This window comes from Polyodon spathula, chromosome 10, assembly GCF_017654505.1.
Source record: "Polyodon spathula isolate WHYD16114869_AA chromosome 10, ASM1765450v1, whole genome shotgun sequence".
Lineage (NCBI taxonomy): Eukaryota > Metazoa > Chordata > Actinopteri > Acipenseriformes > Polyodontidae > Polyodon > Polyodon spathula.
In genome coordinates, this window is record NC_054543.1 from 39,594,712 (window position 1) to 39,617,604 (window position 22,893).

General features: G+C 36.0%; 1 protein-coding gene across 1 annotated transcript in view; it reads right to left on the minus strand.

Annotated features, from left to right (window-relative positions):
* Positions 1-99: 99 nt before the first annotated feature.
* Positions 100-22,893, minus strand: part of LOC121322298 (formin-like protein 2) — a 62,954-nt gene continuing 40,160 nt past the window's right edge. The window contains 22 exon segments of the mRNA XM_041262079.1: positions 100-1,989; positions 2,486-2,532; positions 4,789-4,912; positions 5,091-5,186; positions 5,490-5,591; positions 5,683-5,846; positions 6,958-7,087; positions 7,191-7,271; positions 7,511-7,579; positions 7,798-8,032; positions 8,826-9,025; positions 9,465-9,589; positions 11,787-11,908; positions 11,910-12,009; positions 12,826-13,138; positions 13,485-13,586; positions 13,988-14,137; positions 14,906-15,016; positions 16,035-16,109; positions 17,745-17,838; positions 18,558-18,634; positions 19,227-19,335. Of these exon segments, the coding sequence (XP_041118013.1) occupies positions 1,951-1,989; positions 2,486-2,532; positions 4,789-4,912; positions 5,091-5,186; positions 5,490-5,591; positions 5,683-5,846; positions 6,958-7,087; positions 7,191-7,271; positions 7,511-7,579; positions 7,798-8,032; positions 8,826-9,025; positions 9,465-9,589; positions 11,787-11,908; positions 11,910-12,009; positions 12,826-13,138; positions 13,485-13,586; positions 13,988-14,137; positions 14,906-15,016; positions 16,035-16,109; positions 17,745-17,838; positions 18,558-18,634; positions 19,227-19,335 (2,665 nt within the window). The 3' untranslated portion in view covers positions 100-1,950.

Sequence of the window (22,893 nt, forward strand, 5' to 3'; positions counted from 1 at the left end):
TATATAATTAGTTTGTGCTTTGTGAAAATGTAGTTTTACAAGGTATAATTCAAGGTTTGTCAGGATGTTATTTAGTAATGACAGGCCGTTGCATTATAGTTGTGTAAATAGTTCAGTTTATTTGTTCAAAGCCATTGAGAAACCAAAGATTTAACTTGAAACTTGCTTTATTAAAAACTAGTTCAATATTGCAAATAAGCAGGTATCACCTAAAATACATTTCATAAGAACATGCCAATATTATCTGATTTAAGAAATTAAATTTTTGCAGCTTTTTTTTTTAACTATAATTAAGTAAAGCATAATGCACATGCTAGAAAAGATCTATAATTTAGGGTCAGTTAACAAGTAAAATAGCTTACTTTAATGTCAGTGGTTTAATGCCCATTTGTTAGGCAAGAAAGACATCTTGGCATGTTCTGTTTAGCACACAAATTACATAATTGTGTAAATGATAAAAAGCAGATGAATATTCATTTTCCAGTCTCGCGCTTACGTAGTTAAATACAAAATAAAACTATAAATTAAAATAACATTCAGATTATATAGCACAGGGTGTTGAAAACCTTTTTAAAACAATATGTACAATATTAACCATATGTTAATATGTGGATTAAAAGAAGTGAAAAAAATACAAACTGCACCAATTTCATAGCAAAATATCTGTACATTTAGAAAAGTTGCTTTTTCTTAATATAACTACACATTATCAAAAACAAATACCATCAACACCAAGTGGTTTACATGAGCAAACAAATGAAAAAGAATTCAGTGGTTAAATATTATAAACTTTTACAATAAATTTAGGGAAGAAGACACAATCAAGGAGATTTTGTTGTAAGCAAAGCACACATTTTCAGAGAATAACATTTTTTTAATCCAGTCTTTATTAGATAAAACTACTAAAGTAGCCTGTAGTGCCTTGTGATTACTGCAACTTGTTTGATATATAAATGAGCAGGATCAGATATGGATGCTCACATTATTACAACAATCACCAAATACATTTAAGCCCAAATAGTTCCCTGGATTCATATTTTACATAAATTATATATATTTTTTTATTATTTGTATGTTGCTGGATTGGCACTTAAGTTCTACTTTAGTAGAACATATCTAGCACTGTACAGTGACAGTTGTGTAGTATTGGTCCTTGGCAATAATGACAACACTAATGAGATGTTAATACCTTAATATGGTGTCCTATATACAATTCACATTAACCTGGTCTTGGCCAGTATTGTAACGCTCCTTCAGCTCTTAGTACTGACAGCACTTTCACCTTGAAACTATATTGACTGTACTGATGAACAGAACCGCACAATCTGTTTCCAACGTTACACTTGAGTTTGCTACTGTGTAAGAGTTTTGTATTGTTAGTTAAAACAATAAACTGGGACACCCTTTCTTAAAAAAACAAACATATCATTAGCCCTTGAACAAGAAAAAAAGCCAATGAAAGTGCAGATAGCACCGGATTATTTTAAAAACTACTACAGTATAGCATTCCATAGTAGATCACTTTCACAAAGTATCCCCTCTGCAAATAACCAGGAAACCATTGTACCTTACATTCTGAACTTTCCTTTCATAAGAAAGACTACTGACCCTCTGTACAGACAAGTGTGTTCAGGTTAAAAATGCAAGATAGATAATGGATACTTGGAATAAAAAATAAAGCCAGGTCAAGTCATATTGCTTTTAGTAAATAACAGATAATTGAAATTTAGGCACTTGGCTTCTCTGCTCAAAGAGCTTCCCAGTTTCTAAGCCCATTTTACTCTTCTCTTCAAGCTTGTAGAGTCCAAACTGCTACTCACTCTTCACCCAGATGCCATGACATTCATTCACACACCCTCGACACATGCATTTCCCTTGCTCACAGTGTGATTTCCACGTTGTTCGCTGAGCGCAAGTTCTGATCATCAAAACGCCGTCGGATACTTCTCCTCACCGCATCGGCTCGTCTGTAGGGTTGGTTTCTAAGATCTGCTCAGGGAAGGAAAACAAGGGCCAACAATTACTTCAGTCATCAGTTTCAGAGGACATTTTTTGTGAAAGTCAGTCAGGCAAAGCAGCTTGAGTTAGATAGATAGTTACAGCAAGGATCTAAATGTATTTAAATTGACAGAAAAACACTTCTAATACTACATCTGAAATAGAAAGGAACCTTGATATGTTAAACTAAGGAATATGTGACTGATTTTTTTTGAATGCATGATTTTCAATCAATAGCGCTCTGTACAGCAAGGTGAAGGATGGGAGGTACACATTTTATTTTAGAGAATAATCTAAATGTTTATACTGAATAAGACATGCTGTACTTCATTATCCATAGGAGATAGGCGCCAACACCAAACGCCAGTATTGCAGATGGTGACCTCGCCAGAACAGGCTTAAACCATGTAGTTAAGTAAAAAAGTGATGCTTGCCAGGTTTGTGCTTCATCCACCACCACCACCGGTGTGCTAGAAGCAATCCTTACCCTCGAGTGAACATTTGGAAATTTAGTTATGTTATTCTTCTTTAGGGCTATATGAAGAAAACACAAAATGATGGTTAAAGAAAAATGGAATGATCATTCAAGCAGACCTCACTGCAGGTTAGCTTTCATAGCAAAACAGCCACAGGGTAAAGATTAGGCAGGGGGGACTGACAGCTGTTACTGGTACAGCAAGAGCAACACAAGATACGGTTCCGCTTACTGTGAAACTTAACCCAAGCTGCTTTGGAGATTGACCCCAGAAATAAGACTAAAGCAGAAATCAACAGCACTGAGATATAGAGAAGATCATCAGGAGCATTTTATCGTCAAGATATAGATTTGAACTTGATAATCAAATATTTCAAAGAACTTCACTAGACACATGCTTGTTAGATTCGCATGAAACCAAAGCATACCTGGAGCCAGTTTCATCTCACTTGTGATCGATTTTACCCCAGTACAGTATATGCATTAAAATATATATGTTTAAAGAATTGAGCATGAATACTTTCAACTAATTGACTGTTATAGAATATTTGTATTTTTATTCATTTGTATATGAGGGAATACTTCAAGTGTTCACAGAACTGGCTACTAGGTCTGGCACTGATTTGGAGGGGCCACCGCTTCGTTAACTTCACTCCAACGTTAAGACATGCAAATACAAAACACACAATGAAAACTCAATCCATGCTTTAGGTTATGGAAAAAGAACAAACACACAATAAAGCAGGAACCAGCAGGCAACGTAAAATACAAGAATCCACAGTGCAATTAAATAATTATTCTGCATAAAACCAACAAAAACCATGCAAAACAAGCCAAAGCATTTTACTGAATTATGAACACTTATTTCACAGTGAAGACAATACTTGGAAAGCAAGGTATAATGCCACAGTTACATAAAACTACCAGAATTTGAATTGTATGCACATCTCTGTTCCTGGTAATCCATCATATCATTTTATCACGAGAGCAATACAATATTGGACCATGCCCAAAACTACGAGCTGATATGAAGACTGGTGGCATTACAAATTGTTTTTGCATGTGCAATGCAATGTAAGTACAAGTACTTCGAATTTGCACCATTGATGTGGAGTGGATTTATGGTAAAGTATATCATGCAGACACACACAAGGAAATAATAACTCAAAACAGAGGATAGAAACAATGCATCAACAACTCCCACAGGACACCAGACACAAATGGTTGTTACATCCAGGACGGTCGTTCACAAACAACCCATTGAGAGAGATAAAATAGTATTTGAACCTACAGCAAACTTTTAAGAACAGCAGCTGTGAAAGCGTTTAGTTTTAGTAATGGAACTCCTCAGTATGAACAGGCTCACAGAAAAAACGAGAGCCACGCTTGGCTGTTCGGGCAGTAAAGGGCACACTCTTCAGCACTGCATGAAAACAGCCAAACAAGACAGGACACAGTAAGAAGCAAAAAACTACAGTTTAGTACATGGTTAGCAATCTACAGGTAAACTGAAAACCTTAGCTCTTAAACATCCACTGGTGACACACAGGTTTTAGTCTAGTAAAGGCACCTGTGTGGGCTATTTTTAGCTTAAATCCTACATATATAAATCAGTACACAGTAGGGACAATGATCTTACCATTTAAAATCCTTACTGGTGTTTGACATATTTTTACTAACAGAAAAACATCTGCATGCACTGTTAAGATATTTGAACTTTGGTACACAAAGGGAGATGTTTAAACATCTAAACAGGGCAGTGACTGTTCAGATCAATAGAATTGACCCCATTATGTTTTAATTTAAAGCAAAGGATAAATGCAAAATTAGTTGTAATCATTTTCTAGTTATGAAAAACCTGTAACTGTTGGGATCACAATGTAATTTAGACAGTCCTACTTCTATAGCCCAGCCCTTCTTACAAAAACAAGCAGCAGTAATTGATTAATCAGCTTTGCTGGAAACAGTATTAGTGTGGAATGTGTGCCGTGTCTGTACTATAGAAAAGCCTGAACAAATCATCAACATTAGCATGAGGATCAAGCAAGAATCCACTAACATGTGCAAACAAAAGAAATACTGTTGGTTTACTGAGCCCAGTAAATGTTAATTTCATGTAAAAGCAAAAACATTGGTCAAACCATGCAGTGCAATTATGTGAGAGCGACTGTCCATTTGTTGGATTCTTTACTAATTTTAGGACTTTAAATTTAAATGGTGTGCCTGTGTACAATGGCACACATTATGTGTTGTGGGAGGTGTATGTGTCAGTACAGATTGTATTGTGTTAAGTGTTTGGAACATCTTGTCTTTACCTGTAATAATATCCTCAATGGCACCATCTTTCCCCTCATAAACGTGTCTGCTGTCTTTAACTTGCTTCTTCCTCAGCTCTGCAATCAGATCCTGCTGCTGCCTCTTATTTTTATGTGAAGGTGACTGCGACAAAGACAGAAGAAACAACTGTTACAACATAATTGAACAAAGACAGCTCCTACCAAAACTATCCTGAAGCACAATTTAATTGTACACTGTTTGAAATTTAAAAATCAAATCAATCAATACAAACAACAGCATGCTAGACAAACATGATTTCCGTAACAGACAACAGATGTACCTTCGGGCCTTGTTCCATCATAGCCTCTTGTTCTAGCAATTTCTCCATCAGAGCCTGCTCCTGTTTCTTCCTTTGTTCATTATCTTCTTCCGCTTGCTGTTCATAAAAACAAAGAACAATCACCACCAACCCCTTAAACTAGAACTGGATTAACCAGCATATCCAACAATGTATCTTAAACAGAACGAATGAGCTCATAAACAGGCTTTAGACAAAGTACAACGTTTCATACGAGAGGAGTTTTACTAAATATAATATTATTAGTAGGAATCTTTGATTTTTATTTATTTATTTTTTTAAATGTACATTTTCTGTTTTTCTAACATATAATGTACGCTGGTTCATTATTTCAATGCTATGGTCAATGCATTACCCTGACTAGTAAAACAATAAACTTACCCTGTAGGCTTTTACAAATCTGACAAAGACTGGGAAGAACACGGAAGGCGGTGTTGTTTTGGAATTTTCACCAAAGTATTTAAGTACTTCGTCAAATGCGTCCTGTAAAGAATACAAAGAAGAAGAACAATATTAAATAAGAAAGACTAAGGCAATGCCCTACATGAGATGACATTAAGAGAAATCCACTTGCCTGTGAGATTTTGGCATCGTCCTGCAGCTTCTTAAGTTTTCCTTCATTGGTGTTGATGAAGTCTTTAAGAATGGTGTTGTGGCCGTGCATACTGTACTCACGCTTTGTCAGATCCATTCCTCTCTGCAGCTCCTTCACATCCATCAGAACATTATCCAGGGACACTGACAAAAAGACAAACAGCATGATCACTTCCAAGTTTACAATGGTTTCAGTTAGCTGATACACTCATATGCTCAAAAGAGACCATGTTTTTATTCTGCAGTAAACATTCATGAGGATCTGTTCAAAGATTAACTGCCACCCACAATTCTTGGAAACATTGTAGAAGTACTTCATTTGTAACAGACACTTAATAAACCTGAAGAATTCCCTTTCATCTGGTGAGTGTGAATGTATATATCAACCCTTTCAGGCTCTTCGTAATTGAAATTACGTACTGTTATATCAATATTTGATTACATTTTTCAGAGGAACCCACTCCTGCTATCTCCAGTGGCTGTTCTGTATATGAACATCTACTGTATGCTCCTTGTAGGTCTTATTATGAGAATAAATGTAAGTATGATATACTTACTGGGGCAACTTCAATAAACTCCTGTCACCTGGGGAAAACCTAAAAACCTTATGCAACATCATGCCTAATGATCTACCATAAAAAATGTTTATGTTGATTTTCTAGGCATTTTTGCATGATCCTTAAAAGGGCGAGTGACTAGTACACCAGTGTGACTAAGTACAGGTGCGTCTAATATTAAACTACTGCCAATGCAGTGGGAACTATTGTGTAAGTATGGTTTTGGAAAGAAATGTTCAATAGAGCAAAGATGACGTGTTCTTGAACTTGTTTGGGTACTTGATAAGCTAAAATAAAATATCGGTAGGTTAATACAGATGTGATGTGGGATGTAACCCTTGATTTCATGCTCTGTTAATTACTTTTTAAATGTTAGAAATTTTGAAAAACTTTTCTAGCAGTTTAACTAAAAATGAAAAATACAAAAATAAATTGTTGCAAACAAGCGTATTTTGAAACTAAACTTGTGTGTTTATTATCGGTGTTGCGCATGTTGGCAAAAAAAGAAAAAAAAATACACAAAAAGCTGTTTTCCTAAAATTGAAGACTCAAAGAAAAAAAAAAACGGGGAGGGCACTTTTATGCCAGTGTAACCTATAAAATGATTTTTACGGTAGATGGTAATGCTTTTAAAGCTAAAACATCTTCCTAAACTAGGTCAGTCAAAAAAAAAAAAAAAAAAGTGGTATATATGTTACCTGCTGCAGCCTTTTCAACATAGTGGAGCTCATTGTAGTAGAGCGAGACATCAATGTACTTCTCCCTCACCACGTTAGCAATGTAATGCAGCAGGGTCTGCTTTCTGTCTGTTGATTTGGTATCTAAAAGCTTTGGAAATGAAATGGAGAGAACAAATCACATCAGGTATGTGTAACTGTTTAGTTTGTACAGAATATCTCATAAAGTGGTAACACAATTGAGTTCTCATTACCAAGTCTAAACTCTGTAGTTTAAAGCCATATACAGCTCCTCTTTTACTGCTATTCATGTAGTTTCCAAGTGCCAAGATAATCTGCAATAAAAACAAAACAATCTGAAACAAGCTTCAACTCAAACTGTTAATTCACTCTTTCAAGGTTTACAAAACAAATGTATCCAGCTATTCCAAAACTACTACTATAACTTTTAGTAATTGCATTTAAAAATTAGATAACTGTAAAAAAAACCCTACTTGAGCTGAACTAAATCAGCCATCAGCAATGTAACATCCTATTACTGCATACCCACTGCATAAAATGTTAATATACCTACCTCAAGCATTTTCTTCAGTTTTTGTGATGATTTTATAGACACAGATGCTGCTATTATTGCATGAAGTTGCTTTAAAAAAAGAAGAAAAAACACAAGCACTTGAGTAACAAATGTAAAAATCTAATTGCCGTGTTTGTGGCAATTATATTTGTAGCTTTGCAAGATCTGCATTTATTTTATGTACATCTGAGCATCCCATTAATGTGGCACTTGGAAAAATCATAAAACTGTGTTAAGTGTGTACTTTATAAGAAAAGGTAGGAAAGACAGTGTGAAGCAATACTTACAGGTGTCAGCATTTGAACACTCTCTGAAAAGTTCCCAATAAAGGCCATAATGGTCATTTTTTGCATTACTCTCTCAATCTTGCTGAACTGCATCATGAACCTGTCTTCATTGGTCAGGCTCTCCAGTGGTTTCCTTTCCTTCTCATACTGGCGCAGTACTTTCACTTCATTCTCTGTCGGCAGGAACCTCATTAAACACTCAACGAAATCCACTGGTAAAGTTCTTAGGTCAAACCTGTATGAGACAAACAGACTTCTGTAAGCAGGAGAGCTAATTGGTGATGTGTTGATGTTTGTTGTTTAAATGCTTTGGCAAAACATGACTTGAATATGATAGAGAGAGAGAGCGCGAGAGGGAGGAGCGAGCGACAGATAGAAAGATTCAGGATTTTTCCAGCAGGGGTCCTTGTTTTCCTCAAGTTTCATTAAAAACAAAAGATTTATTAAAACAAAACAAAAAAAAAAGTATTTTGTATACCGAGTTTTAACGAGACATAGACACCCATGCACCAAAGTGAATAAAAAAAATTAAAAAATAATGACATATTAACATAATTTTTTTCTTATTATTATTTAGTGCAGCCTACCTTTGTGTAAAAACAATGAAAATCTGGTCAATAAAGTGAGCTAATGAAAGTGAAGTCTGTAGGTTGAAGTGATGTTTATCTAAATGGAGTTTCTTTCAGTGTTAGTACAAGAAATTGAATCTTTCTTAACCACAAAAAGACATCAGTGTGCAGAAAGCATGGTCTTAATATTCTTTAAAGATCACATAGCTGATTAAATTCAACTCTATTCTGTAGGAAGAACTCCTGTAGTCGTCAGTACATAACGCACATCCGTGTACAACACACACGTTTAATTGTGCATTTAATTGCATGTGTTTTGTATTTTGCCTTTATTAATGTGTATAACGCACAGGCAAAGGATACCAATACTGACAAAACGCTGCTTTCAAAATCAAATGTTCTTGGAAACTGTATTTAACAGAGACTTAACATGAACCACCAAATCCATATTTTACTTACATTTGAATTGCTTTGCATATCTCTTCCGATGTCTTTCCAGCTTTTCTCAAGGTGATGGCTAGGTTCTTGGCTCTGTTGGCTTCTAGTAATGTGACTTTACTAGGTCCCTTTTGAATGACCAGCTTGGTAGAAGTCACATCAACAGCTGGACCCTGGGCTTTTGTCTTGAACATTTCCTCAAACTCATCCACATTTAAATCCTGGAAAGAAATGTTCAAATGATTGATTTAGACATGTGCCTGTATTAAATCAGCGTTTCCTTCTCACCTGTTGGTTCTTTTTTTGCTTTTCTTTTCATTTTGATTTCAGTATATTCAAGTACAACACCATAGGTCAAAATAATTCTATGTCTGTATCCTCTGCTGAATACATATATATGCTGGTGATCATGATGCAAGTGCCAATAAGGAGAGAGAGAAATTTTATTTTAAATCCTTGCTTGGCACTGAATATTAGTAGTCGTGAACTCCCAAGAAGTCCCACAGGCACTGCCCATAACACCATTACATGATACAAAAACACTGAATACACAAAATTGTAAAAGATAAAATGTTATGTGATAAAATATAAAAAATAAAATAAAAAAAAGCATTTTTCTTCTAATAAAAAGGAGAAAAAAGTACTTTGCTTTCATGTTACCTCCAGGATTTTCTCATCATCTATTTCATTGAAGACTGTCCCATTTATCTGGTTGGGTTTCAATGCCACCCAGTTAAAGACTGGCAATCGGAATTTAGTCTTGATTGGCTTTTTGATCTTCACCGCTGCAAGAAATCAGACCACAAAAAACTTCAGGTTCACAGTTGTGAAGCAGTATGGATTCAGGACTAGATTTGTAAGTGGGAAGACATTGATGTGCTATGCTCTGAAACACAGTGTGGTGGATGTGAGTGTCTCAGAAACAATGTTATCTGCTTAACACACACACACACACACACACACACACACACACACACTGTTAGAATCGTTTAGACATGCTTTCATGGACCACATTTTTACAGATTTGGTGTCTCTAAAATGATCACGATAGGTAATAGAATATTACAGTTCTCCTCAGGGTTTTAAAACAAATACAAATAAAAATACCAACAGAGAATACACATGAGGAAGCCTGTTCTCACACTGTGCAGTTTTGGCAACTACATTGGTTTTTAAATTGTTCAAGCACTCCATCAGGACTGCACAATAACCCCATCACTCATTTTAAATATCTCACTTAAGTCATTAACATAAAGACTATGTCTCAACATGCAACAGTAAATAAGTTCACACCTGTAAAGATGTTGCATGCATTAGCAGTTAACCAAAACATGGCATTTGCAGTATGAAAACAAAAATAATGCACTGTAAATAATAAACCCAGAATTGGTATAACGAATATTAAACTATGTAACACAATTTTTGTTCCTGGGTAGTAAGTGTTATTTCCCAATTGCTTATGCCTCAAAAGTATAGAAAATGGCTATTATTCCCCACAAACTTTGCTTTTGTGACCAGGACAGTGATATTTCAAAATAAAAATAAAAAATTCAAATAAAATGGGCAAATGTGTGTCTTTTCGTTCACATAAAAAGTCAGAAAAAAACATGTGAATCCAAATTAACATGTATTTATACTACAGTAATACAAAGATGACTACAAAAGATTTAGAAGTGAGTAGTTTTTCGAGATTTACAATTATAAATTTATATTTATATTATTTTGAAATATCATTGTCCTGGTCACAAAAGCAAAGTTTGTGGGGAATAATAGCCATTTTCTATACTTTTGAGGCATAAGCAATTAGGAAATAACACTTACTACCCAGGAACAAAACATTTTTTTGTTTTTTGTTACACAGTGTTATCTAATGGATTTTAAAACATATTTAGCTTTTATACACTATGGGCAGTGTTGGGGCTTACATGTAACGCATTACTTTAATCTGATTTCATTTCGTAATGCATTACATTTTATGTGAAAAACTTGCGTTACATTTAAAAAAGTCAAAACACTTTTTTACATCACTTTTTATATATCATCTCTAAAATGTAAACTGTGCACGAAGTAGTAACTATTTGTAACTAATTAGTCAAGTTTTTTTTTTCCCCCCCAAAAGTAAAAAGTTACTGTAACTGATTGTATTCAAGTAATGTGTAACAGATTAACTTTTAAAAGCAGTTTCCCCAAAACTGACTACTTCACTTGTGTTCTTTGTACTGAAAATGCCATTGATTATAGTTAAAGACACTGCTATAGAAAGGGCAGGAAAACACAAGAGAAAACAAAGAGGAAGAAACCTACAGAAGAGTTTGATGGGTCCCTCTTTATGGTTGCAGAAGAGGTAAAGAGAAACATATCAGAAATCAAGTATACAACAACATATAACAAGGCATTAAAACAGAAGACCAGATTACACAGAGTTTCAAAGGGACATGTTAAAAGATTACTACATTTCCTTAAAATCAGGAGTAATTTAATGCTTTACTGCTTGGATATGAAGTTAAATAACTGCACCGAGAAATGCACATACTTCCATTGTTAACACTTATCACTAATAAGCGTACTGCTTATGAATGTTAGATCTGCATAGTATTGTACTGTATTTTAAATTGCTTCTTATAAATGCAGTTAAACAAGTCTACTGAACTCTAATTTAATCTTTCAAACTCTGAATGGTGTAAAAATATCACTGGCATGATAACGAATCACCTAGGAGGTGACAATCAGTCTGACGCGATCACTGAATTTGTAAAACAAATGCTACATTTAAATAGCTTCATAATTTATTTATTTTTTTCGAAATAGTGTTTCAGCAGTCTGGAACTATAGGGTCACACAGCCCAGGTAACAACCTACGGCTCTGAAACTATCTGTTTTTGGGCAGTGGTTTAAAAATTGCAACCCCTGCAGCTGATCTGCACACACACACACACACACACACACACCACATGTACACCCAAGTGTATGGGTCTGCCTTACCTGCTAAACCTGAGTTGAAGATGACTGTGGGACAGCCTGAGCCAGGAAGAGGTGGGGCTGCTGGTGGGGGGGAGGTGGTCCCCCTCCACGCCACAGCCCGGCCAGGAGGGGGAGGCGGGGGGGGGAGGGGGAGGGGGAGGGGGTGGGGGGGGGGGAGGGGGGGGGGAAGGAGGAGGGGGGGGGGGCGGATGAGGCTCAGGTGAAGCAGATGGTCCGTTTGGCACTGAAAAGTGTAAAAATCAGTAAGGCATAATGTAAGATTTGTACTGCAGCTCACTCGGGACCTTGCTCTAATGTGTAAATCAGGTGTCTAATGTTAAAACTGTACAATGCACTAGTAAGACCTCATCTTGAATATTGTGTGCAGCTCTGGTCACCTTGCTATAAAAAAGATATTGCTGCTCTAGAAAGAGTGCAAAGAAGAGCGACCAGAATTATTCCGGGCTTAAAAGGCATGTCATATGCAGACAGGCTAAAAGAATTGAATCTGTTCAGACTTGAACAAAGATGACTACGTGGCGACCTAATTCAAGCATTCAAAATTCTAAAAGGTATTGACAGTGTCGACCCAAGGGACTTTTCAGCCTGAAAAAAGAAACAAGGACCAAGGGTCACAAATGGAGTTTAGAAAAAGGGGCATTCAGAACAGAAAATAGGAGACACTTTTTTTACACAGAGAATTGTGAGGGTCTGGAATCAACTCCCCAGTAATGTTGTTGAAGCTGACACCCTGGGATCCTTCAAGAAGCTGCTTGATGAGATTTTGGGATCAATAAGCTACTAACAACCAAACAAGCAAGATGGGCCGAATGGCCTCCTCTCGTTTGTAAACTTTCTTATGTTCTTATGTGTACTACTTTCAAAACAGCAGAGAGAGCTAAATAGCGATAAGAAGTGAACAACCCGTAAGAATTATCGAGTTAACTTCATTAGCTAAATCATATGCGTACTGAAAATGCCACTCATTACAGTGTATCAAAGTTAGAAATTGCAGCTAAATCATATGGGAGTGTGGATTAGGAATTGTATTTTAGCCTACCTGCCCCAGGCAATGGTGGTGGGGGTGGGGGAGGTGGAGACATTGACACTCCAGGAATAGCACCAGTATCTGGGCCCATTGGACCAACTGGACCTACATAGGCCACTTCTGAGCCTGTGGACAGCACCCCCTGCTGCCCTGAAGTAAGGATTGCAATGTCCCCATCCCCTTTCTTCTGGATTTTTAGTGCCCCTTGTTTCTCCAGTTCGTGGATCTTCTTTTCCAGGTTGGACTGCTTTTGGATTTCTTCATCCTTCTCTTTCACCATCCTCCTTAGTGTGTGAACCTGAGAACTTGCATCTCTATAAACGTCCTGTAAAATCAAGATGGACCATAGTCACTAGTGTATCAAAATAGTAGCTGTCAACAACAGTGACTTACTCTGCACAACAGACCAAACCGGAAATCCTTAATTATGCATTCCTTACAAAGCATTATCAAAAATAAATTATGTTAAGGCATTTTTATGTTGTTAATTCACTGTATTCTAAAATAAATATATTAGTTATGCATGTTACATGTATTTTTGTTTTCTATAATCTGGCAAGGCTGGCACGGTTAAATCGGATACATTTGTTCTTACTAGCATGCAAAGCCTGATAGCTATTGTAACGGTTTTAGGGTCATTCATCAGCCAACAAACCCCTAAAGGAACTCACCCTAATAGAATCCAGTTCTTTGTTTCTCTGCATTAGCTGCTTCTCCAGTTCCACAATTTTGGCCATGGCTTCATTTTCCGTATCCTGCAGTTTCTCCGACATCTAGGTTGAAAAATGTTTAAAAGTATTACATCCTGACCCTTGAGTTTTACCCTTGAAGCCCAAGTGAAACAGATGGTCTTAGCCAAGCTTATCAGGCAATGGAGTTCAACATGACAGACACAACTCTTCATACAGTGGTACCTACAATACAACATTTATCCACAAAAGCCTACAAAATGGAAGATGTCCCTTATTACTGTGTGTGCACTACATGTAGTACGGAACTGTGCCTTGTGCACAATGACAGTCTTATGATAATATATTTTTAAAAACAGTACAGATTTTATTATGACAAGTCAATCTTATTTCCTTTATTGTGGAATCTTGTAGGAACTCTTATGAATAAGAGAACAAAGAGAGCTGTCCTATCTCCTACTGTCCTGTAAGACCAGTACACCTACATGAGAAATGTTTTCTTCCAGCTCTTCAACTCGTTCCAAAGCAGCGTTCTTGGTCTCAGCATCTTCCAGAAGAGCCCCCACATCAAACACATTGTCCAGGTATGCCTGGATCTGAACCTGCAGCTTGTCACTCTCTGTATGTTTCAGCTTCTAGATGAACAGATAGGAGTGGATATCAAGTATCTGTTGCATGAAAGACCATGACAAAACCCCAAATATACCTTTTTAAAATGGTATTTTATGTCTTTCTAATTTAAAAAGCAGACACTTGAATGTACAGTGTGTAAAACACTCTGCAGAGGAGCCGAATCAAATGATATGTCACATGATCAGCTATGTAGCATATACTGCCGAGAGCAGTTAGCTATCAAATAGGCAGCGGCAAACATTTGAAAAGCATGACAGTGACTTAAAATAATAGAAACATCTACATCCCAGACTGCAAATGCAGCTGGGAAATAACATCCCATTGTCCCAAACTTGGTGGTCGGACAAACCAGCCTTCCTGTTATGACGGCACGAGTATGGAGACAGATCCCCATGGAGAACTGAGGGTATTCCTAACACCTTGTAGTTACGTACAGCCTCCACCTCTAATACCAGGAGCCTTATCAGCTGAGCCACTGACAAACAGTGCTCACTGTTGAAATAGAATAAACTGTTTAGAAGTTTATATTATTTTATATATATATATATATATATATATATATATATATATATATATATATATATATATATATATATATTATATATACTATGATCAATTAGTTAATACTTTGAAATGAAACTTACTTTGAAATAGAACAACATTATGTATACTTACAGAATAACAGCCACAGTATTTTGCACAGCAATTGTCCATGTTAAGAAAACTGATAACTGTATAAATATAATCTAATTATTGTTGGCTATACTTACTTCCAGATACTCATCCAGACATAACTTGGTGAACTCATACTGCAGATGGACTCTAAAGTTCATGTCTTCCACAGAATGGACCACGATATTAATAAACTGCATGCACGCCACCTATGAGATAGATATTTAGAACAGTAATTAGAATAGTTCATCAGAATAGTCACACAGTTGCCCCAAAACACTGACAAGGATAAAATAATACTGAAACATACTCTCCTACAGTACAAGAAAAGTTTGCATACAAAAAATAATGAGATTGCTGTTGGATATTTACATAATCTTCCTTTTCAATGTAAAAAAAAAATAATAAATCAAGCAATTAGACTCAAATATTATTAATGTTCACTCAATTGCACACTAGGAGCCCAATCACTACACACACAATCTTATAAACCACTATCTATTATACAGACATGTAATTAGAATGTCTCTGTGTGAGGTAATTATCTTCTTGTTACCATCTATAAAATATCTTTAATATACCAGGTGTTCATTTAAATTTTTTTTTTTGTTGTTGCTTTTGTCCGCAAAACATAATTATACCATATTCAACTACAAAATCCGGAGGAAATGCATCTACATGGGAGATCCCAGCATTAAAGGACCTGGGGTCTGTTGTTATACTCTTGTCAAATATCTAGAAGTCAGGGAGAAGACCTCACAGTTCACTCAGGAATTTTACATACAAGCACCGTGTAAAGAAAAAGTCAGGAGTTTTCCAACTTTTGACTAAATGCAGTTACATATACTGCTGCTAAATGATGAATGTCTATGTCGCCTAAGCCATTTTTGTTCTGGGTTTTGCACAACAGGTGTTACCAAGAAAACTATCCATAAAATCACATAATAACAAAATCCAAGTTTTAAGACCAGTTAGGCCAATCACTCTCAAATGCACAATTTCAAAAGCTGGAACACTACTGCAGTCAAATTGCATAAATAGCCTCCATGGTGTGGCTTAAAGTTTCAATTAGGTGTTCCTACAAGAACAAGAATATATTTGTATTGCAAATATCATAAGATTGAAAGAGTAAATTTAAGCCTGTATAGGCAGAATAACTTTGAGTTTCCACGTGTTACCACAGAGACTGCCTTAAAACATCACAATTGTTGTACATGTAAAAAGTACCATAAAATCAATATTGTTGTCTTCGTTTTTGAAATGCTCCATCAATTTTTCAAACCTCTGCGTCTCGGCACAAACCTGGAAGAGAAATATTTTTCTTTACACATGCTCACACTGGAGGGAGCTTTGGAAAAGTACTCCAAATACTATTCAGTATTAAACACATCTCATTCAAAACGTCTTGAAATACATATTTTGTAAGTGTAATTTCCCTTATGAATTGTGATTAGTGTATTAGATATATAAAATCACATTGGCACCTCATGTTTAGGGTATATGACCTACAATCCTAGATCAAGGCAGCCTTTGGAATCAATAAATTATAGTGAACCTGACAGCAGTGCACAGACAAAATGAAAGCATCTACCTGGGCAGACACACATTATTTATAGATGACATACCAGTTGTATTTTTGGAGAGACTTTATTAAAGCTAGTAATGTATAAATTGAAGATGTGGTTTTTAGTTCACTATGCGATTTGTAATTGCCAATTTAAAACAAGGAAATAATATCTAAAGGCTGTATCAAATTTAACAGTAAATACAAAACAAAAGAATATTGCTAGCAGCCTATTCGGCATGCTTAACATGTGGTCTTTTAGATATTTGATTCTACTTTAAAGAAGATGTTTTTAGACATTCCTGGAATATGAAAAATAAAGGTTTCTCTGTAGTGCATTAACATTATTACATTTTAAATACACAGAACATTTATTTGAAGCATCCCTTAAACTCCGTAATCTACTTGACCTATTTTCATGCAATGTGATAAACATATCCATTGCGGTAAGTGGAGTCGAAGGCACTGCATACCCAAAAGGAATCATGTGGCCAGCTCTCTTAAAAACATTTATGACCGGAAGGCACAGAAAAAAAAAAAAAAAAAAAAAAAAGGCATCTTTCATCTGCCAAAACATTACTGCATTACCAGGCAGGTCTCACAATGCCTACTGACCTCAAAAAGTCTTCAAAACAAAAAGGTATTTTAAGAAACTGGAACAGTGTCTTATTTTGCAAAGATCAAAGGCACAGGAAGGACATTTCTAACAGAAATTGCTGTTTTTAAAAATAAAATACCATGCTGGATAAAGTATCTATAAATAACTTTTTTTTTTTTCTTTAAAGCAATTAAGCAGTGTGCTAACAAAAAAAATGTTGGGTACTTTGACAATTGAACTGAATGTTCACCCATTTCCAGAATGCTGAAATTGTAATGTAGCGCCACGTTTTCCACTCAGATTTAATGTATTTAATGAAACTGGTCCTGTTGCAACAGTTTTTTTTTTTTTATTAAAATGAGAGGGAGATGGATGTGACTTCTTGTCATACTATTTACTCTAATGATAAAAGGTACCTACCACGTTTTAATAAATATTTGATCCAAATTGTTCCAAGTGTTGCACGAGCCTGCAGTGCGTGCTGCCTCTCAGTCCCATTTGTACAATTCACTTCCAGCTGCATATGAAGCAACTTTTCAAACACCCACTCGACTCATTTGTTTTTGGAAGTGAATTATGGCACAAAAATGGGTCAGATATTTGTTGCAAAAGTAGCACGTATTAAAAAAAACAAAACAAAAAAAAAAAGCTAGTAAAACTGGTTTAAAAAAAAAGAAAAACAAGCACCATTTTATACATTCTCACCAATTCCCTTGTTAACAATACACAAATTATATAACATACTTGCAATGACAATGTAATACATGGCTCGTACCTCCTTGAAGTTATCAAAAGCTGATAAAATAATTTCATGTCCTCCTCTGACAAGACAAACGGCCGCTAACAGCTCTAACACGAGAGCTTTTGTTCTGCAGGGTAAAACACAAAACCAATGATGAGGAATCAAATGTGTGATGAATGGGATGACAAGGGATTTTGCTGTCGTCAATTTACCAAGGCACATCATTCATGCATTTAAAAACTGATGCAATCAATCACTTAGGCCTAACTGTTTACAAAAAATGCTGACATTGAAATTGCATTTTCTAAGGCTGGGAAACGCAGTTGGCTAAAAATGTGAATTTGCTACGGGAAGAATATTCTCTTTGCATCTTACAGTAGGTTTTTAGGACCATGTTGAAAACTGCACCACACAAGCCCTGTGTATCCCTGCTGCAAAGCACTGCATTACTCCTGGTTGATTTTCAGAATGTACTGAACATATAAACTGTCTTACAGCACTTTTTTGGGATGTTGGGATGCTTACATTGAGCATTTAGTGTTTTCTATTTCTTGGCTGCAATTGGATAAAGCAATTTGGTATAAAGCAACCTGTAGTGTAGCTGGCCTTCCAAAAACTAGCCAATCAAAGAATGAATGGGAAGACAGCATAGGTCTATAATAACAACAGGTGATTAATAAACAACCAGCTGTTCAATTGAGTTTCACTCACCAAGTGGCTGAATATGAAATGTGAAAAGACTGTTAACATTTTAAAAAGTACACAGAGAAGCTTACTGTACATCATTTAAGGCACAATTCATTAATCACGACACATTTTCACACACGTCGACTAACAATGACTCACCTGGGGTTCTTGTTGTTCAGACTAAGAGCAATTTCATTTACGGCATGCGCATGCGACATGACCATGTTAAAACCATACTGCAACATAAAACAATATATTTAATTATTAATTCTGACAAAAAAAAAATACTGGGATTCAACTACAAACATGTTACTGTAGTACTGACAATTTTTATCTTTAAAATCAAATATTAGCATTACTAGTAAACATTTAACATTGCTAAAATACACTATTCTGCCAAGAAATTGGGTTTGTGGTCACCTTCCTTGGAGAAGTCTGAGCTAAGTTCATTTCATACTTCCTCAACTGGACTGAGATTCTGTTATTAGGCAGTCCAAGGGATAGGATGTGATCTCCATTGTGATCTTCAAACCAGTCCTGGATACATGGACAGAGCCCATCACCATCAAAAAAGAAGCATTGCAGGAAGAAGGGTGTCTGCCATGATATTCAGGTACAAAGATCCCATCTGCCCAATCACAGGCTCTTAGTTCAATAAAGGCCTTATGGAATGTATATGACCAACTTCTCTAGGTAAGGTGGTCCCAATCTACAAAGCTCTACAGATGCTATGGAATTACAAGAAAGACATTCTTTATTACGTTGTCAGAGAAAAAACACATCAACATGCGCTGGCTAAAAGAAAGTTAGACAGTGAATTTCTCATACCTGGTAGTTCATGACGGCTCTTAAACACATGATGCACACATGAACATCATCCTTCTTACTCACTAACCGGGAGTTCTTTAGTGTCCTCCGGCTTGGCAATGTATTATATCTGTCAATCAAAGTATTATGAAACAGTTTAATTCTAAACCATTGTCTTTTTTTGACCTCTAGTAAAATGGTCATCTTTCAAAACACACAACAACCCTGACCCTTTCTTTTACTTCAACCACAAAAGTCAGATGCTATTTTTTCAAATGCCAAAAAAAAGGGTGAGGGATGGGGGGGATATAATAGTAATCCATCAATGCTGTTTCTTTGGTAGTATTTTTTATTTTTTCACTTTTATGAAAACTAAAAATAAATACCTGGGGTTTTAAATATATATGACACATCTGTTTTACAAAAATTCCAACAAATCAGAATTATGTCCCATCAGTAAAAAACTGCAACTCCAACCATACTGTGTATAACAATCCACACATTATTTGGGTATTATTGGTCTTTATTTGGGCTATGAGACACTAGGAAACATTCGTGGGTCTGCAGAAATAATGCCGGCAGATCAGAAGAGAATATGCAGACCAGGCCTGCCTGTATTCTATAACACAATCCCATCAAAAGCATATTTTATTTAAACTATATACTTAAAACAGCAACTACATTTCACTGAATGTATTTGCATAAGACTAACATTTAACCGCATTGTGTGTTTTAAAAGGTACTTCCTAAACACTGCCCTAATTTGTATAAAACAAGCAGCTTAAGCATTCCTCTCTCTCGCGAGCCCTGCACGCTTTTGTCAATGAAAGTAAAGCTATAGATTGTTACAACACATTGCTGGCATCAATACAATATTACAATATACAATAATACAAACACACCCAAGGAAAAAAATAAATAAATAAAGTTGTTTCTTTTAGAGATTACAGCATGTTTCATAATAATACTTGGTATTAGTCCTGGTCAATTACTCATACACCGCTCATTTTTTTGTGCAGATTAATCATGTGCGACTGCCATTTTGTTGTTTAACTAGACTGTTGTATGTTATGACTATTTTATGTATGCACTTGAGACGAAGTATTTGAAGAATGGACCAATCCTTGACCGTGGTATAGGTATGCACGACTTGATTAAACAGACAGACTAAGCAAAGTGTTCTCTGAATGCTTGTGTGGGAGTCTTGTATTTTTCCAGGTGACTGGGGAACAGAATGATTCAAAGTGACTTGTCAAAGTGTAAATATTTAACATAATTGTCACACTGGGAACGTAAATATACTATTGTGACCTTTGACCCTTTGTTACTGAGCAGATTTACGTTATCTTCAATAATTCAACTTCTTTTGAATCTTCTGCATTTTATCCAACTCTTATTTCTTCCATAAAACCTTTAATGGCTTCCTTCCTTCCCCCTGAACAGAAAGTGCTGTGTACTCATGCAGTATTTGATTACAGGAGAACATTATAATGTCAATCCGATTACTTGATAATAGTGTGTGGCAGTGTTTAAAAGCACTCATATCTAATCAGCGTATTTATTTATCTGATCTGTGTATTTATTTAAAAGCATGACATTTTCTATTCCAACTATTTTGACAGTTTTAAAAAGGTAAATTGTGCCATTATGTGTTGCCATATATACACTCCCTGTGGGTTTTCTGCACTTCCTGTACTATTGATCATCGAGTGAGTCAAGGGATTTCTCAACGTGTGAATGTCTTTCATGTTCTGAAATGCACTTGAAAAGGCTTATTTGTCAATCAAAAACTCTGTGACAGAACAGCAACACTACTTTAAAAAACACTCCAGAAGTGAAGCTTTTTTTAGGTTAGAAGAATCACTTTGCTGAAATGTTTACAGAGACTTTTTTGATTGATTGCATGCAAATGCTTTTTTGAATCAGACACATAAGGGAGCTTAAATCCTTCTCCTTGTGCTATTAATAAGACATTGGGTACTGCATATTATCTCAATACACTGGCTTTATTTCTTGTTTATCTAATCAGCTTAGAATTCTCTATTGACACTCTAACAGAACACCTTTGTTAGAGAAAGCTAGATACAGTATGTAACAGAACAATATGCTTAATCTTATGGACAATGAGTGATGCTGAGCCACACACTGTCCAAGCCTCGTGTTAGGGGCACTGTAGGTCTGTTAAGACAAGTTGGATATGTATCACAAACCACTCCTTCTGTAACTCACATACCTTTTGAAAAAGAGGAAGAAATCAAACTGGAATTAATCCAAGATGAAAAATGAAACTCCTAGAAATAAACTACACTTAATCTTCCGAGACCTGACATGTGGTGTACACAATCTAACCCGACATTTGATTTTGAGGAGTTCAATTCTGTACCGTTGTGTTTCTGTTCAGTACAGCAGTAGTTCGTTTTTTTCATTTATTTATTTTTTACATTAGGTATGACAACTTCCGAGAATGCCTATTTTACCTCCTCAATGGACGAACTGAAAACTATCAGAAAGATACAATTTGAACCAGGATAGGACAAGTCCAGGCAGTCCCACTGTGCTTTCAAGATGATTCACTAGGATGGAATGGTCTACAGTATCAAAGGTAGCACTTCGATCTAGAAGAATTAATACTGATGGAAAGCCAGTCAGAACTTATCAGCAGATGATTCACAACTCTGGCAAGGGCCGTCTCGGTGCTATGTGCAGCACAAAAAACAGACAAACTTCTCGAATTCACCATTTAGAGTCAGAAATGTTTGTAATTGAATTGCAACAACTCTCTTTTTTCTCTCAATCTTCCCTAGAACTTTGCATAATGCTAATCATACCTGGATCTAAATGTGTTTGTAAAGTATCATACAGATTGTGTTTACCAAATCTCTTTAAAACTATTACTAAAAATGTTTGATAAACTCCATCGTGGGATTGTGATGATGAATTCAGGTAGTTACAGCTACTGTACAGTACTTCAGTATACACTTGCAAATAGCTATGTTTAAATGTGTATAACTATACTCCAATGCAACTTCTCCTAGTTGCTTATGTCTGAGCAAAACCCATGTCCATCCTCCACTTACGTCCACTGGAGCGATGAAGAGGCCTGGGTGTTAATATCCATAAGGGAAGAGGCAGCTTGACACAATGCACAACACAAACACTGTTTAACACATTCTCAAAATAAAATGTGGTGTGGACTTTTCGTGACTTATTTCTTGGGAATCAACCCCCACCCCCACCCACCCACTCACACACACACACACACAGATGTGTGAAAAGTACTGTGGGAGAAAACACTAAAACAAAGTATTAAAAAAGCAGGCCCTACCCATCAGCAAATCAGATCTTTAATAACCATTTACATAACACACGATGACATGTGGATTCTTTCTCGTGAAACTTTTCTCTGCTCGTGTAAACAGTATTTTTGGGACTTTCACGGTTAACAGCACGAGAATCTAAGTGGCCGTCAGCATGGCTAATTTAAATCTGACTCACTCTTTCCTGCTTTCCTTCATTTGCACAGCGTTCGTTGAAAAGCAGGCGTTCCAAAGGGAAATGAGAGGCTATACATGTAAACACAAAAAGGCACCATGTCCACGTTTATTTCACGAGAAACAGATCTCTCGAGAAAAGCAAACACTCATGTAAGGAGGCCTAATGTCAACAAGAAGGTTAAAACCACCCAGTA